This window comes from Salvelinus fontinalis, chromosome 7, assembly GCF_029448725.1.
Source record: "Salvelinus fontinalis isolate EN_2023a chromosome 7, ASM2944872v1, whole genome shotgun sequence".
Lineage (NCBI taxonomy): Eukaryota > Metazoa > Chordata > Actinopteri > Salmoniformes > Salmonidae > Salvelinus > Salvelinus fontinalis.
The window spans coordinates 25,910,233-25,936,881 of record NC_074671.1 but is presented as its reverse complement, the minus strand read 5'-3'; the positions used below and the strand labels follow the sequence as shown (position 1 = coordinate 25,936,881).

Genomic DNA, 26,649 nt, shown 5'->3' with positions numbered 1-26,649 from the left:
TCACCGACTTCGGCTACCAACTTTGGCTTGACTCAGAAAAACTGTGTGTCTCCAAACATGCGGACGCCTTTAAGGCGTCACTTTGACACCCACACACAAGCACACTCACTCACACACACACACTCTCTCTCTCTTACCTCAAGGCAGGGCTGTTATTGGCCTTCCCCCACACCTCAGTCTTGTTCCTGGGGACTGGGGGCTGGAGCATCTCTGCTGCCAGGGGGTCTGGATCCTCTTCCTCCCTGCCCACCCACTCCCCCACAACCCTGGGCCGCAGCACTGAGTTATACCCCCCAAGGTTCTAGTGCAAGGGGGAGAGGGGGTGGGGAAGGGGGAGAGAGAGAAAGAGAGAGAGAGATGAGAGAGGGGAAAGAGAGGAGAGGTGATGGAAGGGAGAGAGGAGGGAGGTAGAGGGAGATAGGGAGAAAAGGTAGAGAAAGGGACTGTCATATGGCCATTCAGTTCAAAACAGAAAGTAGGTTTTGTCAGTGATACATTTGTGTGTCAGGTAAATAAATAAATAAGTAAATGTTGCTTCAATGTCTGTCTGTCTGTCTGTCTGTCTGTCTGTCTGTCTGTCTGTCTGCCTGCCTGCCTGCCTGTCTGTCTGTCTGTCTGTCTGTCTGTCTGTCTGTCTGCCTGCCTGCCTGCCTGTCTGTCTGTCTGTCTGTCTGTCTGTCTGTCTGCATGTCTGCATGTCTGCCTGTGTGTATTATTATTAACCAGTGGTGTAGTGGAGGGTAAACACACATAAACTCTGCTTATTCAGCTTTTTTATTTTGTGCAAGCCTTTACGGAAAAATGCGTTGAAAGTATAGGGAGCATTACTGTTTTCAACGTGACCGGCAAACAGTGTTTGCCCACCATTTTTTTACCTTTTCATCCCTGACAGCAACCCTAACTTGACAGCGCTTACAGCCACTCACACAGTGTCACTCATTTAGGTGTCTACACCGTGTTCGAAGTGGAATGGAATTCAATACTTAATACATGATAGGAAGGTAAATATATCTTAATATTCTGTCTGTCTTTGTCTTGTCTAGAAGGAGATTATCTGGGCTTGGAGCTAAGCAGACATACAGTACTGTATACTGTATGATATTACCTCTATAACGAACGTCTCTTCTTGAGGACAAGAATATATCAAATGCTGCTGCTATCTTCAGGGTTCGAATTATGGGGGCATGGCAGTGCCATGAGAAATCAGATGGACGCCCATGAAAATGTAAATATTAAGGTGGACACCCTCATAAGCTTTAGTAATAAAGGTTACTAAAACCTTTTGTTTGAGGGGCCTTCTGACAATCAGTTTGCAATTAAGACTGTGTGCAATACTGGGAAATACTGTACACTGGAAAGTCAGTTCTCTCATTACCATGTAGAATCCAGGTCAAACAAAGCTTTTGTCTGCTAGGAATCACATCTACACTCTAGCACCCAGGACAATACAGGAAGAGGACATGCTTATTGAAGTTTCTGCAGATGGATGTCATTACCATGAGATTGTGGTTTGTCATTATTCACACACACACACACACACACACACACACACACACACACACCACACACACACACACACACACACACACACACACACACACACACACACACACACACACACACACACACACACACACACACACACACACACACACACACACACAACATTATTCTCAGAGCTATGTGTCGTGCTGTTAACTGAACCCAAATTGATGAAAGATGGAATCGGATTGCAACAGACAGGGTGACGGCAGTAGAAGATGACGATCTAACAGTTTCAATATCAGAGGAAAGGCATGACAAAGTAGTTCATAGTCACCTGATCAAGTTCATCAGAAGCAGCGATACCTTTAAGGAAGAGAACAGTGATTCAGAAAGGGCTCTGCTTTACTTGCATTCTCTATTTCCAAAATATATACAAAGTGATTATAGTAATAAGTTACTATAAGTATTACCTCTAGTCAAAAGTGGTTAAGGGGTTACTATAAGATAAAGGTAATACCTCGTGACAGGTTCTCTAGAGCAGTGGTTCCCAAACTTTTTATAGTCCCGTACCCCTTCACACATTCAACCTCCAGCTGCATACCCCCTCTAGCACCAGGGTCAGCGCACTCTTAAATGTTGTTTTTTGCCATCATTGTAAGCCTGCCACACACACACACACACACACACAATATGATACGTTTATTAAACACAAGAATGAGTTTGAGTTTTTGTCACAGCCCAGCTCGTGGGAAGTAACAAAGAGCTCTTATAGGACCAGGGCACAAATAATAATATAATAATAATCAATCATTTTGCTCTTCATTTAACCAACTTAACCAATCTTATTTGTTCATTGAACATTGTGAATAACTCACCACATGTTAATGAGAAGGGTGTGCTTGAAAGGATGCACATAACTCTGAAAAGTTAGGTTGTATTGGAGAGTCTAAGTCTTAAATCCTTTTCCACACACAGTCTGTGCCTGTATTTAGTTTTCATGCTAGTGAGGGCCGAGAATCCACTCCCACATAGATACGTGGTTGCAAAGGGCATCAGTGTCTTAACAGCGCGATTTGACAAGGCAGGATACTCTGAGCGCAGCCCAATCCAGAAATCTGGCAGTGGCTTCTGATTAAATTACATTTTCACAGAACCGCTTGTTGCAATTTCAATGAGGTTCTCTTGTTCAGATATCAGTAAGTGGACTGGAGGCAGGACATGAAAGGGATAACGAATCCAATTGTTTGTGTCATCTGTTTCCGGAAAGTACCTGCGTAATTGCACACCCAATTCACTCAGGTGCTTCGCTATATCACATTTGACATTGTCCGTAAGCTTGAGTTCATTTGCACACAAAAAATCATACAATGATGGAAAGACCTGTGTGCTGTCCTTGTTAATGCAGACAGAGAAGAGCTCCAACTTCTTAATCATAGCCTCAATTTTGTCCCGCACATTGAATATAGTTGCGACTACAGAAAGTCCCTGTAGACCTAGATTCAGATCATTCAGGCGAGAAAAAACATCACCCAGATAGGCTAGTCGTGTGAGAAACTTGTCATCATGCAAGCAGTCAGACAAGTGAAAATTATTGTCAGTAAAGAAAACTTTAAGCTTGTCTCTCAATTTAAAAAAAAAACCATCAATACTTTGCTTCTTGATAACCAGAGCACTTGTTCTGTAAGTTGTAAAAGCGTTACATGGTCGCTGCTCATATCATTGCATAGTGCAAAAAATACACGAGAGTTCCGGGGCCTTGCTTTAACAAAGTTAAACATTTTCACTGCAGTGTCCAAAGCGTCTTTCAAGCTGTCAGGCATTCCCTTGGCAGCAAGAGCTTTCTAGGTGGATGCTGCAGTGTACCCAAGTGGCGTCGGGAGCAACTGCTTGCACGTGCATTACCATTCCACTATGTCTACCTGTCATGGCTTTTGCAACATCAGTACAGATACAAACATGAGCAGCAGCTATGTTTGGCTACAGTACATACGGACTGTTAGTGGAATTCCCGCAAGAGGTTAATGTGATTGGATGTTCATTATTTGACTAGGCTACCTGTATTTGACATTGTGTTGTTATTTCGTTGAACACTAGATTTCACTATGTTGTATTTTGTGTTTTGTGTTGTTGTACACATGTTGTACACTATGTTGTATTCACTATGTTGTATAGTTGTATTTTTAACAAGATGTTGTTCTTGTTCCGTTGCATGTCCGTCTAAATTAAATGGTTCACTCCCTGTACCTGCTTCTCATCTCCTGCGCTGGGCATTACAGGTTCTCTAGCGTCTTGGCTTTAGGGTTTAGGGTACAGTATTAGGGTTTAGTTACTAGACTCACTGTGTGAAAGGTTCTCTAGAGCCTTGGCTTTAGGGTTTAGGGTACAGTATTAGGGGTTTAGCGTACAATATTAGGTATTAGTTTCTAGACTCACTGTGTGACAGGTTCTCTAGCAGTATTAGGGGTTTAGCGTACAGTATTAGGGGTTTAGCGTACAGTATTAGGTATTAGTTTCTAGACTCACTGTGTGACAGGTTCTCTAGCCTTGGCTTAAGGTTTAGGGTACAGTATTAGGTATTAGTTTCTAGACTCACTGTGTGACAGGTTCTCTAGCCTTGGCTTAAGGGTTTAGGGTACAGTATTAGGGTTTATGGTATGATATTAGGGTTTAGTTACTAGACTCACTGTGTGACAGGTTCTCCAGAGCCTTGGCTTAAGGGTTTAGGGTACACTATTAGAGTTTAGGGTACAGTATTAGGGTTTGGTTACTAGATGCAATGCTGGACAGGTTCTCTAGACCCTTGGCTTAATGTTTAGGGTACAGTATTAGGGTTTAGGGTACAGTACTAGGCTTTAGTTACGAGACTCACTGCGTGACAGGTTCTAAAGAGCCTTGGCTTTAGGGTTTAGGGTACAGTATTAGGGTTTAGTTATAGACTCACTGCTAGACAGGTTCTCCAGAGCCTTGGCTTAAGGGTTTAGGGTACAGTATTAGGGTTTAGTTACTAGACTCACTGCGTGACAGGTTCTCCAGAGCCTTGGCTTCAGGGTTTAGGGTACAGTATTAGGGTTTAGTTGTAGACTCACTGCGTGACAGGTTCTCTAGAGCCTTGGCTTCAGGGTTTAGGGTACAGTATTAGGGTTTAGGGTACAGTATTAGGGTTTAGTTACTGGACTCACTGTGTGACAGGTTCTCTATAGCCTTGGCTTAAGGGTTTAGGGTACAGTATTAGGGTTTAGGGTACAGTATTAGGGTTTAGTTACTAGACTCACTGTGTGACAGGTTCTCCAGAGCCTTGGCTTAAGGGTTTAGGGTACCATATTAGAGTTTAGGGTACACTATTAGAGTTTAGGGTACAGTATTAGTGTTTAGGGTACAGTATTAGGGTTTAGGGTACAGTATTAGGTTTTGGTTACTAGATGCATTGCTGGACAAGTTCTCCAGAGCCTTGGCTTCAGGGTTTAGGGTACCATATTAGAGTTTAGGGTACAGTATTAGGGTTTAGGGTACAGTATTATGGTTTAGGGTACAGCATTAGGGTTTGGTTACTAGATGCAATGCTGGACAGGTTCTCCAGAGCCTTGGCTTAAGGATTTAGGGTACAGTATTAGAGTTTAGGGTACAGTATTAGAGTTTGGGGTACAGTATTAGGGTTTAGGGTACAGTATTAGGGTTTGGTTACTAGATGCACTGCTGGACAGGTTCTCCAGAGCCTTGGCTTCAGGGTTTAGGGTACAGTATTAGGGTTTAGTTATAGACTCACTGCGTGACAGGTTCTCCAGAGCCTTGGCTTCAGGGTTTAGGGTACAGTATTAGGGTTTAGTTACTAGACTCACTGCGTGACAGGTTCTCCAGAGCCTTGGCTTTCGGGTACAGTATTAGGGTTTAGGGTACAGTATTAGGGTTTAGTTACTAGACTCACTGCGTGACAGGTTCTCCAGAGCCTTGGCTTCAGGGTTTAGGGTACAGTATTAGGGTTGAGTTACTAGACTCACTGCGTGACAGGTTCTCCAGAGCCTTGCCCAGCTTCTTGCTCTCCTGCAGGATGTGGTTGAGCTCATCAAAGTCTTTGCTCTCCCTCCACTCCCACGATGGGTGCTCTATGGACCGCGGCACTGAAACACACAAACACACAGAGCAATTTCATTGAAATGTTGTTCAACACTGAAACAAACCAAAACTTGAGAAATGAGAAAGTCATTCACTTTTACATACATCAATAAAGCTTAGATATCAAGAGAAGTTTTCTGTGTGGAAAAGCTTGGAGGAAAGTCGATGTATCCCCTCCATGACCACTGGTCTCCCTCAAGGCCTGGAGGACATTACAGCATGATTAACAGATGCAAATGGGACAAACAAAAAGAGGAAATGACCCAGATTTCATTATCATCTCACCAACGTCCTCCAGTGTCCCCTGCCTTAGCCATGGGCCCCTCTATCTCCCTCTCCATCTCTCTCTCCCTATAAATCTCTCTCTCTCTCTGTGATGTTTAATTCATGAATGAAGAGATAGAGATATATACATGAAATATGGAGGGAGAGGGGGAGAGATATTCTCCTATAGGGATAGAGGAATATACATGTAGTCTTTAACTTAACCCACATCTTATGTGCATCATTATGTTCCTTTACTGAGTGTACACAACATTCAGAACACCTGCCTTTTCCGTGACATAAACTGACCAGGTGAAAGATATAATCCCTTACTAATGTCACTTGTTAAATCCACTTCAATCAGTGTAGATGAAGGGGAGGAGACAGGTTAAATAAAGATTTTTAAGCCTTGCGACAATTGAGACATGGATTGTGTATGTATGCCATTCAGAGGGTGAATGGGCAAGATAATTCTGACCTTAGCATTCTGACCCCCACACACATGCACACACACACACACACACACACACACACACACACACACACACACACACACACACACACACACACACACACACACACACACACACACACACACACACACACACACACACACACACACACACACAGTATTGGATTACATTAAAGATAATGGAGAGAGATATATATTTCATCAGGACATACAGTATTAGACCCTTGTGAAAAATACATCACTTTGAAATGATCTGAAATACAGCAGGAAATGGGTGGGTGAAAGCAGTATTGATGACTACTTTGAATTGCATCAGCCATCTGTGTAAAGTACAGTACTAGACGTGTTCTACAAAGATACAGAGATACCATGTGTTATGCATGTTTCATGTATGTTTCATGACTGAAAAACACTGGATTACTGGAAGTGTTCTACAGTAGGTGGATATCCATGTTACATTTATACACCTGGAGAGTACACAGGTATGTAATATACCTTTTTGACATTTTGTTTTGAGGAAGAATAAGAGGATTTTATCTGTTGTTATTTAGTGTGAAAGAATTTACTGCATGAGTCACACGGTGTCTTAATTAACACACACAAGTTAGCAGAGGCATGTTTAGTCTTTGCTGTTCCTTCCTTCCTCCATTTCCTTCGTTCCTCTTTCTATCTATTTTTCTCTTCTTCTTCCTACCTCTTTCAATTGTAATAGTCCACTGTAACAGTAGCATAGAAATACTAGAAACAAAAAAGGAATTAAATATTACACATGTACTGTATGTTAATACAGAGGCTGCTGCCTATGGACATAGATTAGGAATCACTGGCCACTTTAAGAAAATGAAACACTAGCTACTTTAATGTCTCCGTTTGCATTACTCATCTCATATGTGTAAACTGTACTCTATACTGTTCTACGGTATCTTAGTCACTTCAACTGTTTGTAAACATTGCATCACCCATCTCATATGTATATACCGTACTCTATAATATGCCACTGTATCTTAGTCCAGTACCACTCTGACATATATGTATATATAATCTTAATCCATTCCTACTTAGATGTACGTGTATTTTGGGAATACGTTGTGAAACTGTTAGATATTACTTGTTAGATGTTACTGTACTGTCGGCGCAAGAAGCACAAGCATCTCGCTAGACCCGCAATAACATCTGCTAAACACGTGTATGTGACCAATAACATTTGATTTGATTTTAACAGTATGTTGAAAAATAATAGACATGTAAACCGTATGTTGATGCCTTTATTACCTGGGAGATGAAGCTATTAATTATTATTATAACATATCTAGCCTGTTTTGAAGTGCACGGTTACCCTGCAATAAACTCTCACCAACAAGATACATAATAAACACACACTTGTCTTCCTATGGAGAGAAAAAATATATTCTGGCTTTTCTGCTGTTTAACATATTTCATTGCTCAAAGTAAGCAATAGGTACAAATATTATTTTCACTAAATGTTCATTGTTTTGTTAATTTTGTTGGTTGTTGAAATGAAAAGAGTGATTCACCCATAATCATTGTACCTACAGTATATTGATGTATGGACTATTTGCTTTTATCTTGATCTCTTAGACCTCGCCCTGCAGTCAGGAGAAAAGGTGAGCTACCGTAGTTTCGTTTTCTTGTAAATGTTCTCTCTGTCATGACATAGGAAAAGTCATGAGAATGGAATGTTGATCAATGACATAACAAGAGATGACGGTTTATTGTTGTAACAATTTATTGGTCAAAATCAATTGTTGTTTTAGTCAATGAGACTAAATTACATACTGTTGAAATACATTCAATGTATTTTTCTCTTCATATTGTTACACACTATCCACCCTTCCTCACCAGCGTGAATGACACTGGGGCTGTTGCATATTAGGCTGGATGAAATCTAAGACAGTGATGCGGTTTGGATCCCAGACACAGTCCTCTTCTAGACCACTCTTCACCATACCACAGTTAGGAGGAACCCAGGCGGTGTCGTAACCGTTCTCATGCCAGGTTGTCCGCAGAGGATGATTCTGACGGTCAATTCTTTTCACCTTGCCCACATTGACTTTGACTCGGATGACAACCCTCTGATTTTCAGGAAGCTCCAGGGGGTACCTGCTTGCCTTCTGCAGGTCTCGGCTGAGGTACACTCCACGCCCCAACATACCACCAGGAGACGGACAAAAACCAGTGGCCCTAATTTTCCCTGCCGCCTGCTTAGCGGTGCCGTGGTACATGACGTAGGTTTTGCCATCTTCTGGTTCAGATTGGCCCAGTCGCACTACCCCAGAGGGAAGAGGGAAGTCATCTTCTGCCCACATGGTTGTGTAAATGCTGCTGTAAAGAAGACAGGACTGTCAGCGATGTGAGAGAGGTACTACACCCTAATGATATGGCCAGTCAGGCACATGCACAGATAGAGTCTAAGGGGCACTGGAGTACCTGCCCTTTGTTCCTACTATTAAAACAGTGCCCTTTTGATTGGTGGTGTTTCTTAAACTAATTTATTTTCTCTCTTGTTACTTTAAGATTAACGAATTGCCCATCAAACTAGATGTTCTCATGAATCTTGTAAAAAGTCTCCACCCCCGCCCTTTAACCTGCATGGACGAGTGATCTTCAGCGCCGGGTGGTGAGTTTGAAATGATTACTGCCAGTAGTAGGTTACTTTCGGTTACTACCATGTGTCGTCTCAGGATCAGGGACAGGAAAAGGGGCAACTGCAGTTTGACTGTTTGTCAGCAGCAGAACAGATTTAAATCAAGTAAAGACTAATTAGCTTGTTTTGAAAGCATAACTAACTAGCTGATGCATCTACATTTGGGATGATCAACTGATATAGCCCACCACAGTAGTGATTCTAGCAAAGATACTTTCACTTCCTCCCTTTCATCTGTGGTTCTAGCTTGTTTACCCTACAATGTGTGATGAGTAAGTGTGGCTTTGTTTTTACTTTGATCACCTCCCCCGTTAAAGGACTGTTCACGACCCTGTAACTAGTCTACATTATTATGCCGTCTGAGGGACAAGTCGGGTAGTAGTTTAACTGTTCTGGGTGACAGTAACAAATACCCATTCTTTTCACAACATTATAAACAAATTCAATTTGTATATGAAAATGTCATGGTATGCATTCGGTCAATTGCTTAGCTTTTCTGTTGGTGACCTACTCTTTGATCATATGCACATTTTACAGAGAGGATTTAAGAGACTTAAAATAGTCAAGGCAAAGGACATCCTAAACAAACTGCTCATCAACAGATTCCCAAAATAACCAAAAGGCAATGTTGGAATGTCAGAAACAAAATGTAAAACTTAGCAAGTTTGATCAACATTAGATGGATAAAGTACTTACCTAATGACAGAGCTGGATGTCTAGATTATCTTGATCTCAGCGTACAGGTAAGGTAGACTGATTCAACGGATGACTTTATACCAGTTCTAGAGGAAGTCATGACAAGGGCGTGTCGTGCGCTGAATATGCAAACAAATGAGGTTCTAGTTGTACATTTTGTTTCCTATCAAACAGGTTATCACATGACCAAGGTACATATAAGGATGAAAGGGGGCAGATTTACTAATAGTTTACACCCTCCTCTCTCTCTCTCTCAGATGCAGAGATCCTATGTATGTTTCATGACTGAAATCCACTAAAACACAAACAATGGACTCCAAATAGGATTAGGGTATCCTGTGGGCATGTAGGGAGTTTCACTTGGAACGCCAGGATTGTGGATTTTATTCCCGCTAGGGCCACCAACACCAATATTTGCACAGAAAAAAGCATCTGCTAAATGGCAAGAGCCTGTAAAGGTGTATCTCAACCCATTATATTCTGGTGTAGAGAGGAGCACAGCGCTGTCTCTTCAATGCCAGACTGGCAGTTGAGAAATAGTATTTGATATTGGAAAAGCTTCAGGAACCGAGAGAAAAACAGCAGAGTGAAGGCCACAATTGAACTTTATTCTGACCTTACCATACACGCAACACTTGTATATCGTAGGCTAGTGGAGACCAATATCTATATTGTTATTAAGCTGTGTAAAATGACGGTTGATGATGTGTCTGGCTGATTTCAGATACATTTTTGTACATTCGAATGTTACAGAAATAGGACCTAGGCCTAGCGTTTGAGCGAGCAAGAGACAACATTCATTTGATGGCGAACCGTGATCCTATTAACTCGAATGCCCAGCATGGAGAGAAGGAGAACTGCTCTTTTTCAGGGACTCACGGGGCTCATTTGATGCAGCAGGAAAATTCTCAGCAACAAAACAATATCAAGTAAAGATCCGACATCTGTAGTAATAATCCATCAAACACACACACAAACAGAGTTTTGGATTACATGAGCAGTTCTGTTAGTAGACTTTACTGTCTGACGATAATGCAGAGAGATCTATATTCATCAGGACATACAGTGTTAGACCCTTATGAAAAATACATCACTTTGAAATGATCTGAAATACAGCAGAAAATGGCACTACTAAATGTTCTAGAATGTCATCTGAAGCAGTAATCTAAAACTAGTTTGATGGATTCTGTCCTTCTATGTTCCTGAGAAGTGAGTGCTGCTCCTGCATACATCACTACTGTGTTGTATCTCTGAACATCACCACTGTATGGAGGACGACTTTGAATTGCATCAGCCATCTGTGTAAAGTACAGTACTAGACGTGTTCTACAAAGATACAGTGATACCATGTGTTATGCATGTTTCATGTATGTTTCATGACTGAAAAACACTGGATTACTAGAACTGTTCTACAGTAGGGGGATATCCATGTTAAGGTTATAAACCTGGAGAGTACCCAGGTTAGTAATCTACCTTTTGGACATTTTGTTTTGAGGAAGAATAAGAGGACTTTATCTGTTGTTATTTAGTGTGAAAGAATTTACTGCATGAGTCACACGGTGTCTTAACACACACAAGTTAGCAGAGGCATGTTTAGTCTTTGCTGTTCCTTCCTTCCTCCATTTCCTTCGTTCCTCTTTCTATCTATTTTTCTCTTCTTCTTCCAACCTCTTTCAATTGTAATAGTCAACTGTAACAGTAGCATAGAAATACTAGAAACAAAAAAGGAATGAAATATTACATATGTACTGTATGTTAATGACTGTTAAACAGCCATCGCTAGCAAATCAGAGGCGGCTGCCTATAGACATAGATTAGGAATCACTGGCCACTTTAAGGAAATGAAACACTAGCCACTTTAATGTCTCCGTATCTTGCATTACTCATCTCATATGTGTAAACTGTACTCTATACTATTCTACGGCATCTTAGTCACTTTAATTGTTTGTAAATATTGCATCACCCATCTCATATGCATATATTGTATTCTATAATATGTAAACCGTATGTTGATATCTTTATTACCTGGGAGATGAAGCTATTAAATATTATTATAAATGATGAGATTGTGGTGCCGTGATGTTCATGATTTCTAGCCTGTTTTGAAGTGCACGGTTACCCTGCAATAAACTCTCACCAACAAGATACATAATAAACACACTACTTGTCTTCCTATGGAGAGAAAAATCTATTCTGGCTTTTCTGCTGTTTAACATATTTCATTGCTCAAATTAAGCAATAGGTACAAATATTATTTTCACTAAATGTTCATTGTTTTGTTTATTTTGCTGGTTGTTGAAATAAATAGAGTGATTCACCCATAATCATTGTACCTACAGTATATTAATAAATAGATTATCTGCTTTTATCTTGATCTCTTAGACCTCGCCCTGCAGTCAGGAGAAGGTGGCCTACTGTAGTTTTGATTTCTTGTAAATGTTCTCTCTGTCATGACATGGGAAAAGTCATGAGAATGGAATGTTGATCATTGACATAACAAGAAATGACGGTTTATTGTTGTAACAATTTATTGGCCAAAATCAACTGTTGTTTTAGTAAATTAGTCTTTTGAAATACATTCGATGTATTTTTATTTTCATAATTTCACACGTAAACAAACAAACAACCGTATAGTACTGGTGAAACCCAGTATTTGAACATTATAGAGACTTGCTTATCCAAATATAAGATTATTTTTTATTTCATCTAAAAAACAACCTTGTTTTTGTTATGTTATACACAAAATAGTTTGATGGATTCTGCCCTTCTATGTTCCTGAGAAGTGAGTGCTGCTCCTGCATACATCACAGCTCAGCGTTCAACACAATAGTGCCCTCAAAGCTCATCACTAAGCTAAGGACCCTGGGACTAAACTCCGTCGGCAAATGGATCCTGGACTTCCTGACGGGCTGCCCCCAGGTGGTAAGGGTGGGTAACAACACATCCGCCACGCTAATCCTCAACATGGGGTCCCATCAGGGGTGTGTTCTCAGTCCTCTCCTGTACTCCCGGTTCACTCATGACTGCACGGCCAGGCACGACTCCAACACCATCATTAAGTTTGCCGATAAAACAACAGTGGTAGGCCTGATCACCGACAACGACGAGACAGGCTATAGGGAGGTGGTCAGAGACCTGGCCGTGTGGTGCTAAGACAACAGCCTGTCCCTCAACGTGATCAAGACAAAGGAGATGATTGTGGACTACAGGAAAAGGAGGACCGAGCACTCTACTATTCTCATCGACGGGGCTGTAGTGGAGCAGGTTGAGAGCTTCAAGTTTCTTGGTGTCCACATCACCAACAAACTAACATGGTCTAACATGGTTCCATGCACAGTCGTGAAGAGGGCACAACAAAACCTATTCCCCCTCAGGAGACGGAAAAGATTTGGCATGGGTCCTCAGATCTACAGCTGCACCATCAAAAACATTCTGACCTGTTGCATCACTGCCTGGTATGGCAACTGCTCGGCCTCCGACCGCAAGGCACTACAGAGGATAGTGTGTACAGTGGGGCTAAGCTTCCTGCCATCCAGGACCTCTATACCAGGTGGTGTCAGAGGAAGGCCCTAAAAATTCTCAAAGACTCCAGCCACCCTAGTCATAGACTGTTCTCTCTGCTACCGCACGGCAAGCGGTACCGGAGCGCCAAGTCTTGGTCGAAAAGGCATCCTAACAGCTTCTACCGCCAAGCCATAAGAATCCTGAACAGCATACCAAAAGGGCTACCTAGACCCCTCTTTTACACTACTGCTACTCTCTGTTAATTATCTATGCATAGTCACTTCAACTCTACCTACATGTACATATTACCTCAATTATCTCGAATAACCGGTGCCCCCGCACATTGACTCTGTACCGGTACCCCCTGTATATAGCCTCGCTATTTTATTTTACTGCTGCCGTTGAATTATTTTATACTTTTATTTTCTATTTTTTACTTAACAATATTTTTTCTTAACTTCTTAAAGCATTGTTGGTTAAGGGCTTGTAAGTAAGCATTTCACTGTAAGGTCTACACCTGTTGTATTCGGCGCATGTGACAAATACAATTTGATTTGATTTGTACTGTGTTGCATCTCTGAACATCACTACTGTATGGATGAATACTTTGAATTTCATCAGCCATCTGTGTAAAGTACAGTACTAGACGTGTTCTACAAAGATACAGGGATACCATGTGTTATGCATGTTTCATGTGCAGTATGTTTCATGACTGAAATACACTGGATTACTAGAAGTATTGGCAACATTGGCGAGTACACAAAACTATCTGCTTTTATCTTAAACTCTTAGACCTCGCCCTGCAGTCAGGAGAAGGTGAGCTACCATAGTTTCGTTTCTTGTAAATGTTCTCTCTGTCATGACATAGGAAAAGTCATGAGAATGGAATGTTGATCAATGACATAACAAGAGATGACGGTTTATTGTTGTAACAATTTATTGGTCAAAATCAACTGTTTAAGTCAATGAGACTAAATTACATACTGTTGAAATACATTCAATGTCTTTTTCTCTTCATATTGTTACACATTATCCACCCTTCCTCACCAGCGTGAATGGCACTGGGGCTGTTGCATATTAGGCTGGATGAAATCTAAGACAGTGACGCGTTTTGGTTCCGAGACACAGTCCTCTTCTAGACCACTCTTCACCATACCACAGTTAGGAGGAACCCAGGCGGTGTCGTAACCGTTCTCATGCCAGGATGTCCGCAGAGGATGATACTGACCGTCAATTCTTTTCACCTTGCCCACATTGACTTTGACTCGGATGACAACCCTCTGATTTTCAGGAAGCTCCAGGGGGTACCTGCTTGCCTTCTGCAGGTCTCGGCTGAGGTACACTCCACGCCCCAAAATACCATCAGGAGACTGACGAAAACCAGTGTTCAGGATTTGATTTGCGGCCTGCCTAGTGGTGCCGTGGTACATGACGTAGGTATTGTCATCTTGTGGTTCAGATAGGCCCAGTCGCACTACCCCATGAGGAAGAGTGAAGTCATTTTCTGCCCACATGGTTGTGTAAATGCTGCTGTAAAGAAGACAGGACTGTCAGCGATGTGAGAGAGGCACAATACTCTAATGATATGGCCAGTCAGGCACATGCACAGATAGAGTCTAAGGGGCACTGGAGCACCTGCCCTTTGTCCCTACTATTAAAACAGTCCCCTTTAGATTGGTGGTGTTTCTTAAACTAATTTATTTTCTCTCTTGTTACTTTAATTGTAACAAATTGCCCATCAATCTAGATGTTCTCATAAACTCATGAATCTTGAAAAAAGTCCCCTCCCCCGCCCTTCAACCTGCATGGACGAGTGATCTACAGCGCCGGGTGGTGAGTTTGAAATGATAACTGCCAGTAGTAGGTTACTTAGGGTTGCTACCATGTGTCGTCTCAGGATCAGGGAAGAGCGCAGGTACAGTTTGACTGTTTGTCAGTAGCAGAACAAATTTTTCAAGTAAAGACTACTTAGATATGCTTTCAAAACAAGCTAACTACCTGAGTCATCTACATTTGGGATGATCAACTGATATAGACCACCACAGTAGTGATTCTATCAGCGATACTTTCACTTCCTCCCTTTCATCTGTGGTTCTAGCTTGTTTACTCTACAATATGTGACAAGTGAGTGTGCTTTGACAATTAAAGGTCTGTTCACGACCCTGTGGCTAGTCTACATTATTATGCCGGGTAGAAGGTTAACTTTTATGGGTGACAGCAACAAATATCCATTCTTTTCACAACATTAAAAACAAATTCATTTTTACATGAAAATTGTCACGGATCCCTCCGGAACTGTCATTACACACACCTGGCCCCTATTCCCATTGATTAGTAATTGTATAAGTGTGTGTTACGTTCCTGACCTTATTTCCTTTGTTTAGCCTTGTTTAGTTGGTCAGGACGTGAGCTGGGTGGGCATTCTATGTTATGTGTTTCTATGTTGGGTTTATTGCATTAGCCTGATATGGTTCTCAATCAGGGGCAGGTGTTTTACGTTTCCTCTGATTGAGAACCATATTTAGGTAGGCTGTTCTCACTGTTTGTTTGTGGGTGATTGTTGCTGTGTCTGTGTTTGTTCGCCACACGGTACTGTTTCGTTCGTTTCAGTGTACCAGTGTTTAGTGTTCATGTTACAGGACTGTATCGTCTTCGTTCCTTTGTTTGTCGGTTTGTTGTTTTGTAGTTTATCAAGTGTTTTTCGTCTTTGTTTAAATAAAAGTAAAGTATGTATTCAAACAACGCTGCATTTTGGTCCGATCCTTGCTCCTCCTCAGACGAGGAGGAAGACGAGCGTTACAGTGTGCCCTTTATTCACCATTGTCCTGTCGATTATTGTTCCAACGTCCGTTGGTTGTGTGAGTAGCTGTGATGTGTTGTTTTGGCTTTCGTGCCACGTATATTGAGCAGATGATTACGTGTCTCATCCCGTGTGATAATCATTGTGCGACTCTGTATTTATTCAAGGTCCTCCTCGCTCTTTTGTTTGGGTCTCAACCCTGTGTTTGGTTTACGTGTTTGTTTGGTTTTCGTCCCCGTGCCTGTACACGTCACACTGTAATTTGGGTAAATACATTTTTAAAACTATTACGCATTCCTGAGCCTGTCTCCCAACCCTTTATACCAATGTGACAAAAATGTCATGGTATGCATTCGGTCAATTGTTTAGCTTTTTTGTGTGTGACCTACTCTTTGATCATATGCACATTTTACAGAGAGGACTTAAGAGACTTAAAATAGTCAAGGCAAAGGACATCCTAAACAAACTGCTCATCAACAGATTCCCAAAATAACCAAAAGGCAATGTTGGAATGTCAGAAACAAAATGTAAAACTTAGCAAGTTTGATCAACATTAGTTGGATAAAGTACTTACCTAATGACAGAGCTGGATGTCTAGATTATCTTGATCTCAGGGTACAGGTAAGGTAGAGTGATTCAACGGATGACTTTCTACCAGTTCTAGAGGAAGTTCTAATAAAGGCGAGTCGTACAGTCCACATGCAGACAAATGAGGGTCTACTTTTCAGTTTAGTTTTGTTTCCAATGATAGAGGATATCACATGATCAAGGTACATAAGGATGAGAGGAGGCAGATTCTCTCCCTCTCCCTATGTACGTTTCATGACTGAAATTCATTAAGACACAACAAATGGACTCCAAATAGGATCAGGGTGGTCATGTACTGTAGGGCATTGCGCTTGCAACGCCAGGATTCTGGGTTTGATTCCTGCTGGGCCACCAATATTTAGACAGAAAAAAGCATCTGCTAAATGGCAAGAGCCTGTAAAGGTGTATCTCAACCCATTATATTCTGGTGTAGAGAGGAGCACAGCTCTGTCAATTCAATGCCAGACTGGCAGTTGAGAAATAGTATTTGATATTGGAAAAGCTTCAGGAACCGAGAGAAAAACAGCAGAGTGAAGGCCACATTTGAACTTAATTCTGACCTTACCATACACTCAACACTTGTATATCGTAGGCTAGTGGAGACCAATATCTATATTGTTATTAAGCTGTGTAAAATGACGGTTGATGATGTGTCTGGCTGATTTCAGATACATTTTTGTACATTCGAATGTTACAGAAATAGGACCTAGGCCTAGCGTTTGAGCGAGCAAGAGACAACATTCATTTGATGGCGAACCGTGATCCTATTACCTCGAATGCCCAGCATGGAGAGAAGGAGAACTGCTCTTTTTCAGGGACTCACGGGGCTCATTTGATGCAGCAGGAAAATTCTCAGCAACAAAAAAATTATCAAGCAAAGATCTGACATCTGTAGTAATAATCCATCAAACAGACACAAACAGACACAAACACACACACACACACACACACACACACACACACACACACACACACACACACACACACACACACAAACAGAGTTTTGGATTACATGAGCAGTTCTGTTAGTAGACTTTACTGTCTGACGATAATGGAGAGATTTATATTCATCAGGACATACAGTATTAGACCCTTGTGAAAAATACATCACTTTCAAATGATCTGAAATACAGCAGGAAATGGGTGGGTGAAAGCAGGGACACTACTAAATGTTCTAGAAAGTCATCTGAAGCAGCAATCTAAAACTACTTTGATGGATTCTGTCCTTCTATGTTCCTGAGAAGTGAGTGCTGCTCCTGCATACATCACTGTACTGTGTTGTATCTCTGAACATCACTACTGTATGGATGACGACTTTGAATTGCATCAGCCATCTGTGTAAAGTACAGTACTAGATGAGTTCTACAAAGATACAGAGATACCATGTGTTATGCATGTTTCATGTATGTTTCATGACTTAAATACACTGGATTACTAGAAGTGTTCTACAGTAGGGGGATATCCATGTTAAGGTTATAAACCTGGAGAGTACCCAGGTTAGTAATCTACCTTTTTGACATTTTGTTTTGAGGAAGAATAAGAGGATTTTATCTGTTGTTATTTAGTGTGAAAGAATTTACTGCATGAGTCACACGGTGTCTTAACACACACAAGTTAGCAGAGGCATGTTTAGTCTTTGCTGTTCCTTCCTTCCTCCATTTCCTTCGTTCCTCTTTCTATATATTTTTCTCTTCTTCTTCCAACCTCTTTCAATTGTAATAGTCAACTGTAACAGTAGCATAGAAATACTAGAAACAAAAAAGGAATGAAATATTACACATGTACTGTATGTTAATGACTGTTAAACAGCCATCGCTAGCAAATCAGAGGCGGCTGCCTATAGACATAGATTAGGAATCACTGGCCACTTTAAGGAAATGAAACACTAGCTACTTTAATGTCTCCGTATCTTGCATTACTCATCTCATATGTGTAAACTGTACTCTATACTGTTCTACGGTATCTTAGTCACTTTAATTGTTTGTAAATATTGCATCACCCATCTCATATGTATATACTGTATTCTATAATATGTAAACCGTATGTTGATATCTTCATTTATGTAACAGTATAACTTTACGGCATCCACTCGCCCCGGGCGCGAACCAGGGACCCTCTGCACACATCAACAACTGACACCCACGAAGCATCGTTACCCATCGCTCCTCAAAGGCCGCGGCCCTTGCAGAGCAAGGGGAACCACTACTTCTAGGTTTCAGAGCAAGTGACGTAACTGATTGAAACGCTATTAGCGCGTACCCGCTAACTAGCTGGCCATTTCACATCCGTTACACTCATCCCCCTTTCCACCTCCTCCTTTTCCGCAGCAACCAGTGATCCGGGTCAACAGCATCAATGTAACAGCATAATTTTAGACCGTCCCCTCGCACTCGGGCACGAACCAGGGACCCTCTGCACACATCAACAACAGTCACCTACGAAGCATCGTTACCCATCGCTCCACAAAGGCCCCGGCCCTTGCGGAGCAAGGGGAACCACTACTTCTAGGTTTCAGAGCAAGTGACGTAACTGATTGAAACTCTATTAGCGCGTACCCGCTAACTAGCTAGCCATTTCACATCCGTTACATTTACTTGGAGATAAAGCTATTAAATATTATTATAAAATATGAGATTGTGGTCCTGTGATGTTCATGCTTTTTAGCCTGTTTTGAAGTGCACGGTTACCCTGCAATAAACTCTCACCAACAAGATACATAATAAACACACACTTGTCTTCCTATGGAGAGAAAAAATATATTCTGGCTTTTCTGCTATTTAACATATTTCATTGCTCAAATTAAGCAATAGGTACAAATATTATTTTCACTAAATGTTCATTGTTTTGTTTATTTTGCTGGTTGTTGAAATAAATAGAGTGATTCACCCATAATCATTGTACCTACAGTATATTAATAAATAGATTATCTGCTTTTATCTTGATCTCTTAGACCTCGCCCTGCTGTCAGGAGAAGGTGAGCTACCGTAGTTTCGTTTTCTTGTAAATGTTATCTCTGTCATGACATGGGAAAAGTCATGAGAATGGAATGTTGATCGATGTCATAACAAGAGATGACGGTTTATTGTTGTAACAATTTATTGGCCAAAATCAAATGTTTTAGTAAATTAGTCTAAATTACATACTGTTGAAATACATTCAATGTATTTTTATTTTCATAATTTCACACGTAAACAAACAAACAACTGTATAGTACTGGTGAAACCCAGTATTTGAACATTATAGAGACTTGCTTATCCAAATATAAGATTATTTTTTATTTCATCTAAAAAACAACCTTGTTTTTGTTATGTTATACACAAAATAGTTTGATGGATTCTGCCCTTCTATGTTCCTGAGAAGTGAGTGCTGCTCCTGCATACATCACAGCTCAGCGTTCAACACAATAGTGCCCTCAAAGCTCATCACTAAGCTAAGGACCCTGGGACTAAACTCCGTCGGCAAATGGATCCTGGACTTCCTGACGGGCTGCCCCCAGGTGGTAAGGGTGGGTAACAACACATCCGCCACGCTAATCTTCAACACGGGGGCCCGTCAGGGGTGTGTGCTCAGTCCTCTCATGTACTCCCGGTTCACTCATGACTGCACGGCCAGGCACGACTCCAACACCATCATTAAGTTTGCCGATAACACAACAGTGGTAGGCCTGATCACCGACAACGACGAGACAGCCTATAGGGAGGTGGTCAGAGACCTGGCCGTGTGGTGCCAGGACAACAGCCTGTCCCTCAACGTGATCAAGACAAAGGAGATGATTGTGGACTACAGGAAAAGGAGTACCGAGCACGCCCCCATTCTTATCGACGGGGCTGTAGTGGAACAGGTTGAGAGCTTCAAGTTTCTTGGTGTCCACATCACCAACAAACTAACATGGTCTAACATGGTTCCATGCACAGTCGTGAAGAGGGCACAACAAAACCTATTCCCCCTCAGGAGACTGAAAAGATTTGGCATGGGTCCTCAGATCTACAGCTGCACCATCAAAAACATTCTGACCTGTTGCATCACCGCCTGGTATGGCAACTGCTCGGCCTCCGACCGCAAGGCACTACAGAGGATAGTGCGTACAATGTGGGGCTAAGCTTCCTGCCATCCAGGACCTCTATACCAGGTTGTGTCAGAGGAAGGCCCTAAAAATTCTCAAAGACTCCAGCCACCCTAGTCATAGACTGCTACCGCACGGCAAGCGGTACCGGAGCGCCAAGTCTTGGTCGAAAAGGCATCCTAACAGCTTCTACCCCCAAGCCATAAGACTCCTGAACAGCATACCAAAAGGGCTACCTAGACCCCTCTTTTACGCTACTGCTACTCTCTGTTAATTAACTATGCATAGTCACTTCAACTCTACCTACATGTACATATTACCACAATTACCTCGACTAACCGCTGCCCCCGCACATTGACTCTGTACCGGTACCCCCTGTATATAGCCTCGCTATTTTATTTTACTGCTGCCGTTGAATTATTTTATACTTTTATTTTCAATTTTTTATTTAACAATATTTTTTCTTAACTTCTTAAAGCATTGTTGGTTAAGGGCTTGTAAGTAAGCATTTCACTGTAAGGTCTACACCTGTTGTATTCAGCGCATGTGACAAATACAATTTGGTTTGATTTGTACTGTGTTGTATCTCTGAACATCACTACTGTATGGATGAATACTTTGAATTGCATTCAGCCATCTGTGTAAAGTACAGTACTAGATGTGTTCTACAAAGATACAGAGATACCATGTGTTATGCATGTTTCATGTATGTTTCATAACTGAAATACACTGGATTACTAGAAGTATTCACAGTAGGGGCAACACTGGCAAGTACACAGGTACGTAATCTACCTTTTTGACAGTTTGTTTTGAGGAAGAATAGGAGTATTTTATCTGTTGTTATTTAGTGTAAATGAATGTACTGCATGAGTCACACGGTGTCTTAACACACAACTTAGCAGAGGCATGTTTAGTCTTTGCTGTTCTTTACTCTCCTCCCTTTCCTTCCTTCCTCTCTATCTATTTTTCTCTTCTTCTTCTTTCCATTGTAATGGTCAACTGTAACAGTAGCAGAGAAAGACTAGAAACAAACGGGGAATGACATTTGACACATGTACTGTATGTTAACAGTATGTTGAATAATAATAGACATGTAAACCGTATGTTGATGCCTTTATTACCTGGGAGATGAAGCTATTAAATATTATTGTAAAATATGAGATTTTGGTGCCGTAATGTTCATGATTTCTAACTTGTTTTGAAGTGCACGGTTACCCTGCAGTAAAATCTCATCAACAACAAACATAATAAACACACTACTTGTCTTCCTATGGAGAGAAAACATCTATTCTGGCTTTTCTGCTATTTAACATATTTCATTGCTCAAAGTAAGCAATAGGTACAAATATTATTTTCACTAAAAGGACATCCTAAACAAACTGCTCATCAACAGATTCCCAAAATAATCAAAAGGCAATGTTGGAATGTTAGAAACAAAATGTAAAACTTAGCAAGTTTGATCAACATTAGATGGATAAAGTACTTACTTAATGACAGAGCTGGATGTCTAGATTATCTTGATCTCAGCGTACAGGTAAGGTAGAGTGATTCAACGGATGACTTTATACCAGTTCTAGAGGAAGTCATGACAAGGGCGTGTCGTGCGGTGAATATGCAAACAAATGAGGTTCTAGTTGTACATTTTGGATTCTGCAGTCAGGAGAAGGCGAGCTACTGTAGTTTTGTTTTCTTGTAAATGTTCTCTCTGTCATGACATAGGAAAAGTCATGAGAATGGAATGTTGATCAATGACATAACAAGAGATGACGGTTTATTGTTGTAACAATTTATTGGCCAAAATCAACTGTTTTAGTCAATGAGACTAAATGACATACTAAATGACATCTTTTCATATTGTTACACATTATCCACCCTTCATCACTAGCGTGGATTACACTACAACTTTGACACTTGTGGTTGGATGGTACCTAAGACAGTGATGTGTTTTGGGTCCCAGACACAGTCCTCTTCTAGACCACTCTTCACCATACCACAGTTAGGAGGAACCCAGGCGGTGTCGTAACCGTTCTCATGCCAGGTTGTCCGCAGAGGATGATCCTTACGGTCAATTCTTTTCACCTTGCCCACATTGACTTTGACTCGGATGACAACCCTCTGATTTTCAGGAAGCTCCAGGGGGTACCTGCTTGCCTTCTGCAGGTCTCGGCTGAGGTACACTCCACGCCCCAACATACCACCAGAAGACTGACGAAAACCAGCGGCCATAATTTTCTCTGCCTCCTGTTTAGCGGTGCCGTGGTACATGACGTAGGTTTTGCCATCTTCTGGTTCAGATTGGCCCAGTCGCACTACTCCATAGGGAGGAGTGAAGTCATCTTCTGCCCACATGGTTGTGTAAATGCTGCTGTAAAGAAGACAGGACTGTCAGCGATGTGAGAGAGGTACTACACCCTAATGTTATGGCCAGTCAGGCACATGCACAGATAGAGTCTAAGGGGCACTGGAGCACCTGCCCTTTGTGCCTACTATTAAAACAGTCCCCTTTTGATTGGTGGTGTTTTTAAATTAATTAATTTTCTCTCTTGTTACTTTAATTGTAACAAATTGCCCATCAAACTAGATGTTCTCATGAATCTTGTAAAAAGTCCCCTCTGGCGCCCTTCTACCTGCATGGACAAGTGATCTACAGCGCCGGGTGGTGAGTTTGAAATGATAACTGCCAGTAGTAGGTTACTTAGAGTTGCTACCATGTGTCGTCTCAGGGTAAGGGACAGGAAAACGGGCAACTGCAGTTTGACTGTTTGTCAGCAGCAGAACCGATTTAAATCAAGTAAAGACTAGTTAGCTTGTTTTGAAAGCATAACTAACTAGCTGATGCATCTACATTTGGGATGATCAACTGATATAGACCACCACAGTAGTGATTCTAGCAACAATACTTTCACTACCTCCCTTTCATCTGTGGTTCTAGCTTGTTTACCCTACAATATGTGATGAGTGACTGTGGCTTTGTTTTTACTTTGATCACCTCCCCCATTAAAGGTCTGTTCACGACCCTGTGGCTAGTCCACATTATTATGCCGTCTGAGGGACAAGTCGGGTAGTAGTTTAACTGTTCTGGGTGACAGTAACAAATATCCATTATTTTCACAACATTATAAACAAATTCTATTTGTATATGAAAATGTCATGGTATGCATTCGGTCAATGGTTTAGCTTTTTTGTTGGTGACCTACTCTTTGATCATATGCACATTTTACAGAGAGGATTTAAGAGACTTAAAATAGTCAAGGCAAAGGACATCCTAAACAAACTGCTCATCAACTTATTCCCAAAATAACCAAAAGGCAATGTTGGAATGTTAGAAACAAAATGTAAAACTTAGCAAGTTTGATCAACATTAGATGGATAAAGTACTTACCTAATGACAGAGCTGGATGTCTAGATTATGTTGATCTCAGGGTACAGGTAAGGTAGAGTTATTCAACGGATGACTTTATACCAGTTCTAGAGGAAGTCATGACAAGGGCGTGTCGTGCGGTGAATATGTAAACAAATGAGGTTCTAGTTTTCCATTTTGTTTACATCAGACAGGTTATCACATTACCAAGGTATATATAAGGATGAAAGCGGGCAGATGTACTAATAGTTTACACCCTCCTCTCTCTCTCTCAAATGCAGAGATCCTATTTATGTTTCATGACTGAAATCCACTAAGACACAAACAATGGACTCCAAATAGGATTAGGGTATCCTGTGGGCATGTAGGGCGTTTCACTTTGAACGCCAGGATTGTGGATTTTATTCCCGCTAGGGCCACCAATACCAATATTTAGACAGAAAAAAGCATCTGCTAAATGGCAAGAGCCTGTAAAGGTGTATCTCAACCCATTATATTCTGGTGTAGAGAGGAGCACAGCGCTGTCTCTTCAATGCCAGACTGGCAGTTGAGAAATAGTGTTTGATATTGGAAAAGCTTCAGGAACCGAGAGAAAAACAGCAGAGTGGAGGCCACAATTGAACTTAATTCTGACCTTACCATACAATTAACACTTGTATGTCGTAGGCTAGTGGAGACCAATATCTATATTGTTATTAAGCTGTGTAAAATGACGGTTGATGATGTGTCTGGCTGATTTCAGATACATTTTTGTACATTTGAATGTTACAGAAATAGGACCTAGGCCTAGCGTTTGAGCGAGCAAGAGAGAACATTCATTTGATGGCGAACCGTGATCCTATTAACTCGAATGCCCAGCATGGAGAGAAGGAGAACTGCTCTTTTTTAGGGACTCACGGGGCTCATTTGATGCAGCAGGAAAATTCTCAGCAACAAAAAATGATCAAGTAAAGATCCGACATCTGTAGTAATAATCCATCACACACACACAAACACACAAACAGAGTTTTGGATTACATGAGCAGTTCTGTTAGTAGACTTTACTGTCTGACGATAATGCAGAGAGATCTATATTCATCAGGACATACAGTATTAGACCCTTATGAAAAATACATCACTTTGAAATTATTTGAAATACAGCAGGAAATGGGTGGGTGAAAGCAGGGACACTACTAAATGTTCTAGAAAGTCATCTGAAGCAGTAATCTAAAACTACTTTGATGGATTCTGTCCTTCTATGTTCTTGAGAAGTGAGTGCTGCTCCTGCATACATCACTGTACTGTGTTGTATCTCTGAACATCACCACTGTATGGATGACTACTTTGAATTGCATCAGCCATCTGTGTAAAGCACAGTACTGGACATGTTCTACAAAGATACAGTGATACCATGTGTTATGCATGTTTCATAAATGTTTCATGACTGAAATACACTGGATTACTGGAAGTGTTCTACAGTAGGGGGATATCCATGTTAAGTTTATAAACCAGGAGAGTACACAGGTACATATGTAATCTATCTTTTTGACATTTTGTTTTGAGGAAGAATAAGAGGATTTTATCTGTTGTTATTTCGTGTGAATGAATTGACTGTATGAGTCACACGGTGTCTTAACACACAAGTTAGCAGAGGCATGTTTAGTCTTTGCTGTTCCTTCCTTCCTCCATTTCCTTCGTTCCTCTTTCTATCTATTTTTCTCTTCTTCTTCCAACCTCTTTCAATTGTAATAGTCCACTGTAACAGTAGCATAGAAATACTAGAAACAAAAAAGGAATGAAATATTACAAATGTACTGTATGTTAATGACTGTTAAACAGCCATCACTAGCAAATCAGAGGCTGCTGCCTATAGACATTGATTAGGAATCAACGGCCACTTTAAGAAAATGAAACACTAGCTACTTTAATGTCTCCGTATCTTGCATTACTCATCTCATATGTGTAAACTGTACTCTATACTATTCTACGGTATCTTAGTCACTTTAATTGTTTGTAAATATTGCACCACCCATCTCATATGTATATATTGTATTCTATAATATGTAAACCGTATGGTGATACCTTTATTTACTTGGAGAAAAAGCTATTAAATATTATTATAAAAGATGAGATTGTGGTGCCGTAATGTTCATGATTTCTAACTTGTTTTGAAGTGCACGTTTACCCTGCAGTAAACTCTCACTAACAACATACATAATAAACACACACCTACTTGTCTTCCAATGGAGAGAAAAATCTATTCTGGCTTTTCTGCTATTTAACATATTTCATTGCTCAAAGTACGGAATAGGAACAAATATTATTTACACAAATTATTATTATTATTATTGTTTGTTGAAAAGAATAGAGTGATTCACCCATAATCATTGTAGCTGCAGTATATTTATAGATGATCATATTTTTTCTTGATCTCTTAGACCTCACCCTGCAGTCAGGTGAAAAGGCGAGCTACTGTAGTTTTGTTTTCTTGTAAATGTTCTCTCTGTCATGACATAGGAAAAGTCATGAGAATGGAATGTTGATCAATGACATAACAAGTGATGACGGTTTATTGTTGTAACAACTTATTGGTCGAAATCAACTGTTGTCTTAGTCAATTAGTCTAAATTACATACTGTTGAAATGCATTCAATGTATTTTT

At 40.9% G+C, this 26,649-nt stretch overlaps 2 protein-coding genes across 15 annotated transcripts in view; both read right to left on the bottom strand.

Annotated features, from left to right (window-relative positions):
• The window catches only part of c7h8orf34 (chromosome 7 C8orf34 homolog), a 172,484-nt gene that overhangs the window by 100,013 nt on the left and 45,822 nt on the right, over positions 1–26,649 (bottom strand). For all 14 annotated transcript variants that reach the window (XR_008760145.1, XR_008760147.1, XR_008760144.1 and 11 more), the window contains 3 exons: positions 5,481–5,600; positions 1,820–1,848; positions 138–301 (listed from right to left, as the gene is read on the bottom strand). Coding sequence is in view for 9 of the 14 variants with exons in the window: in XM_055928884.1 (XP_055784859.1) it covers positions 138–301; positions 1,820–1,848; positions 5,481–5,600 (313 nt within the window). In the remaining 5 variants the exon portion in view is untranslated. The remainder of the gene's footprint in view (positions 1–137; positions 302–1,819; positions 1,849–5,480; positions 5,601–26,649) is intronic.
• LOC129859292 (uncharacterized) overlaps positions 8,055–26,649 on the bottom strand; it is a 36,415-nt gene continuing 17,820 nt past the window's right edge. Inside the window, exons 2-4 of the mRNA XM_055928892.1 lie at positions 22,551–23,012; positions 14,450–14,460; positions 8,055–8,645 (exon numbers count right to left, since the gene is read on the bottom strand). Coding sequence (XP_055784867.1) covers positions 8,188–8,645; positions 14,450–14,460; positions 22,551–22,996 — 915 coding nt within the window. The 5' untranslated portion in view covers positions 22,997–23,012 and the 3' untranslated portion in view covers positions 8,055–8,187. The remainder of the gene's footprint in view (positions 8,646–14,449; positions 14,461–22,550; positions 23,013–26,649) is intronic.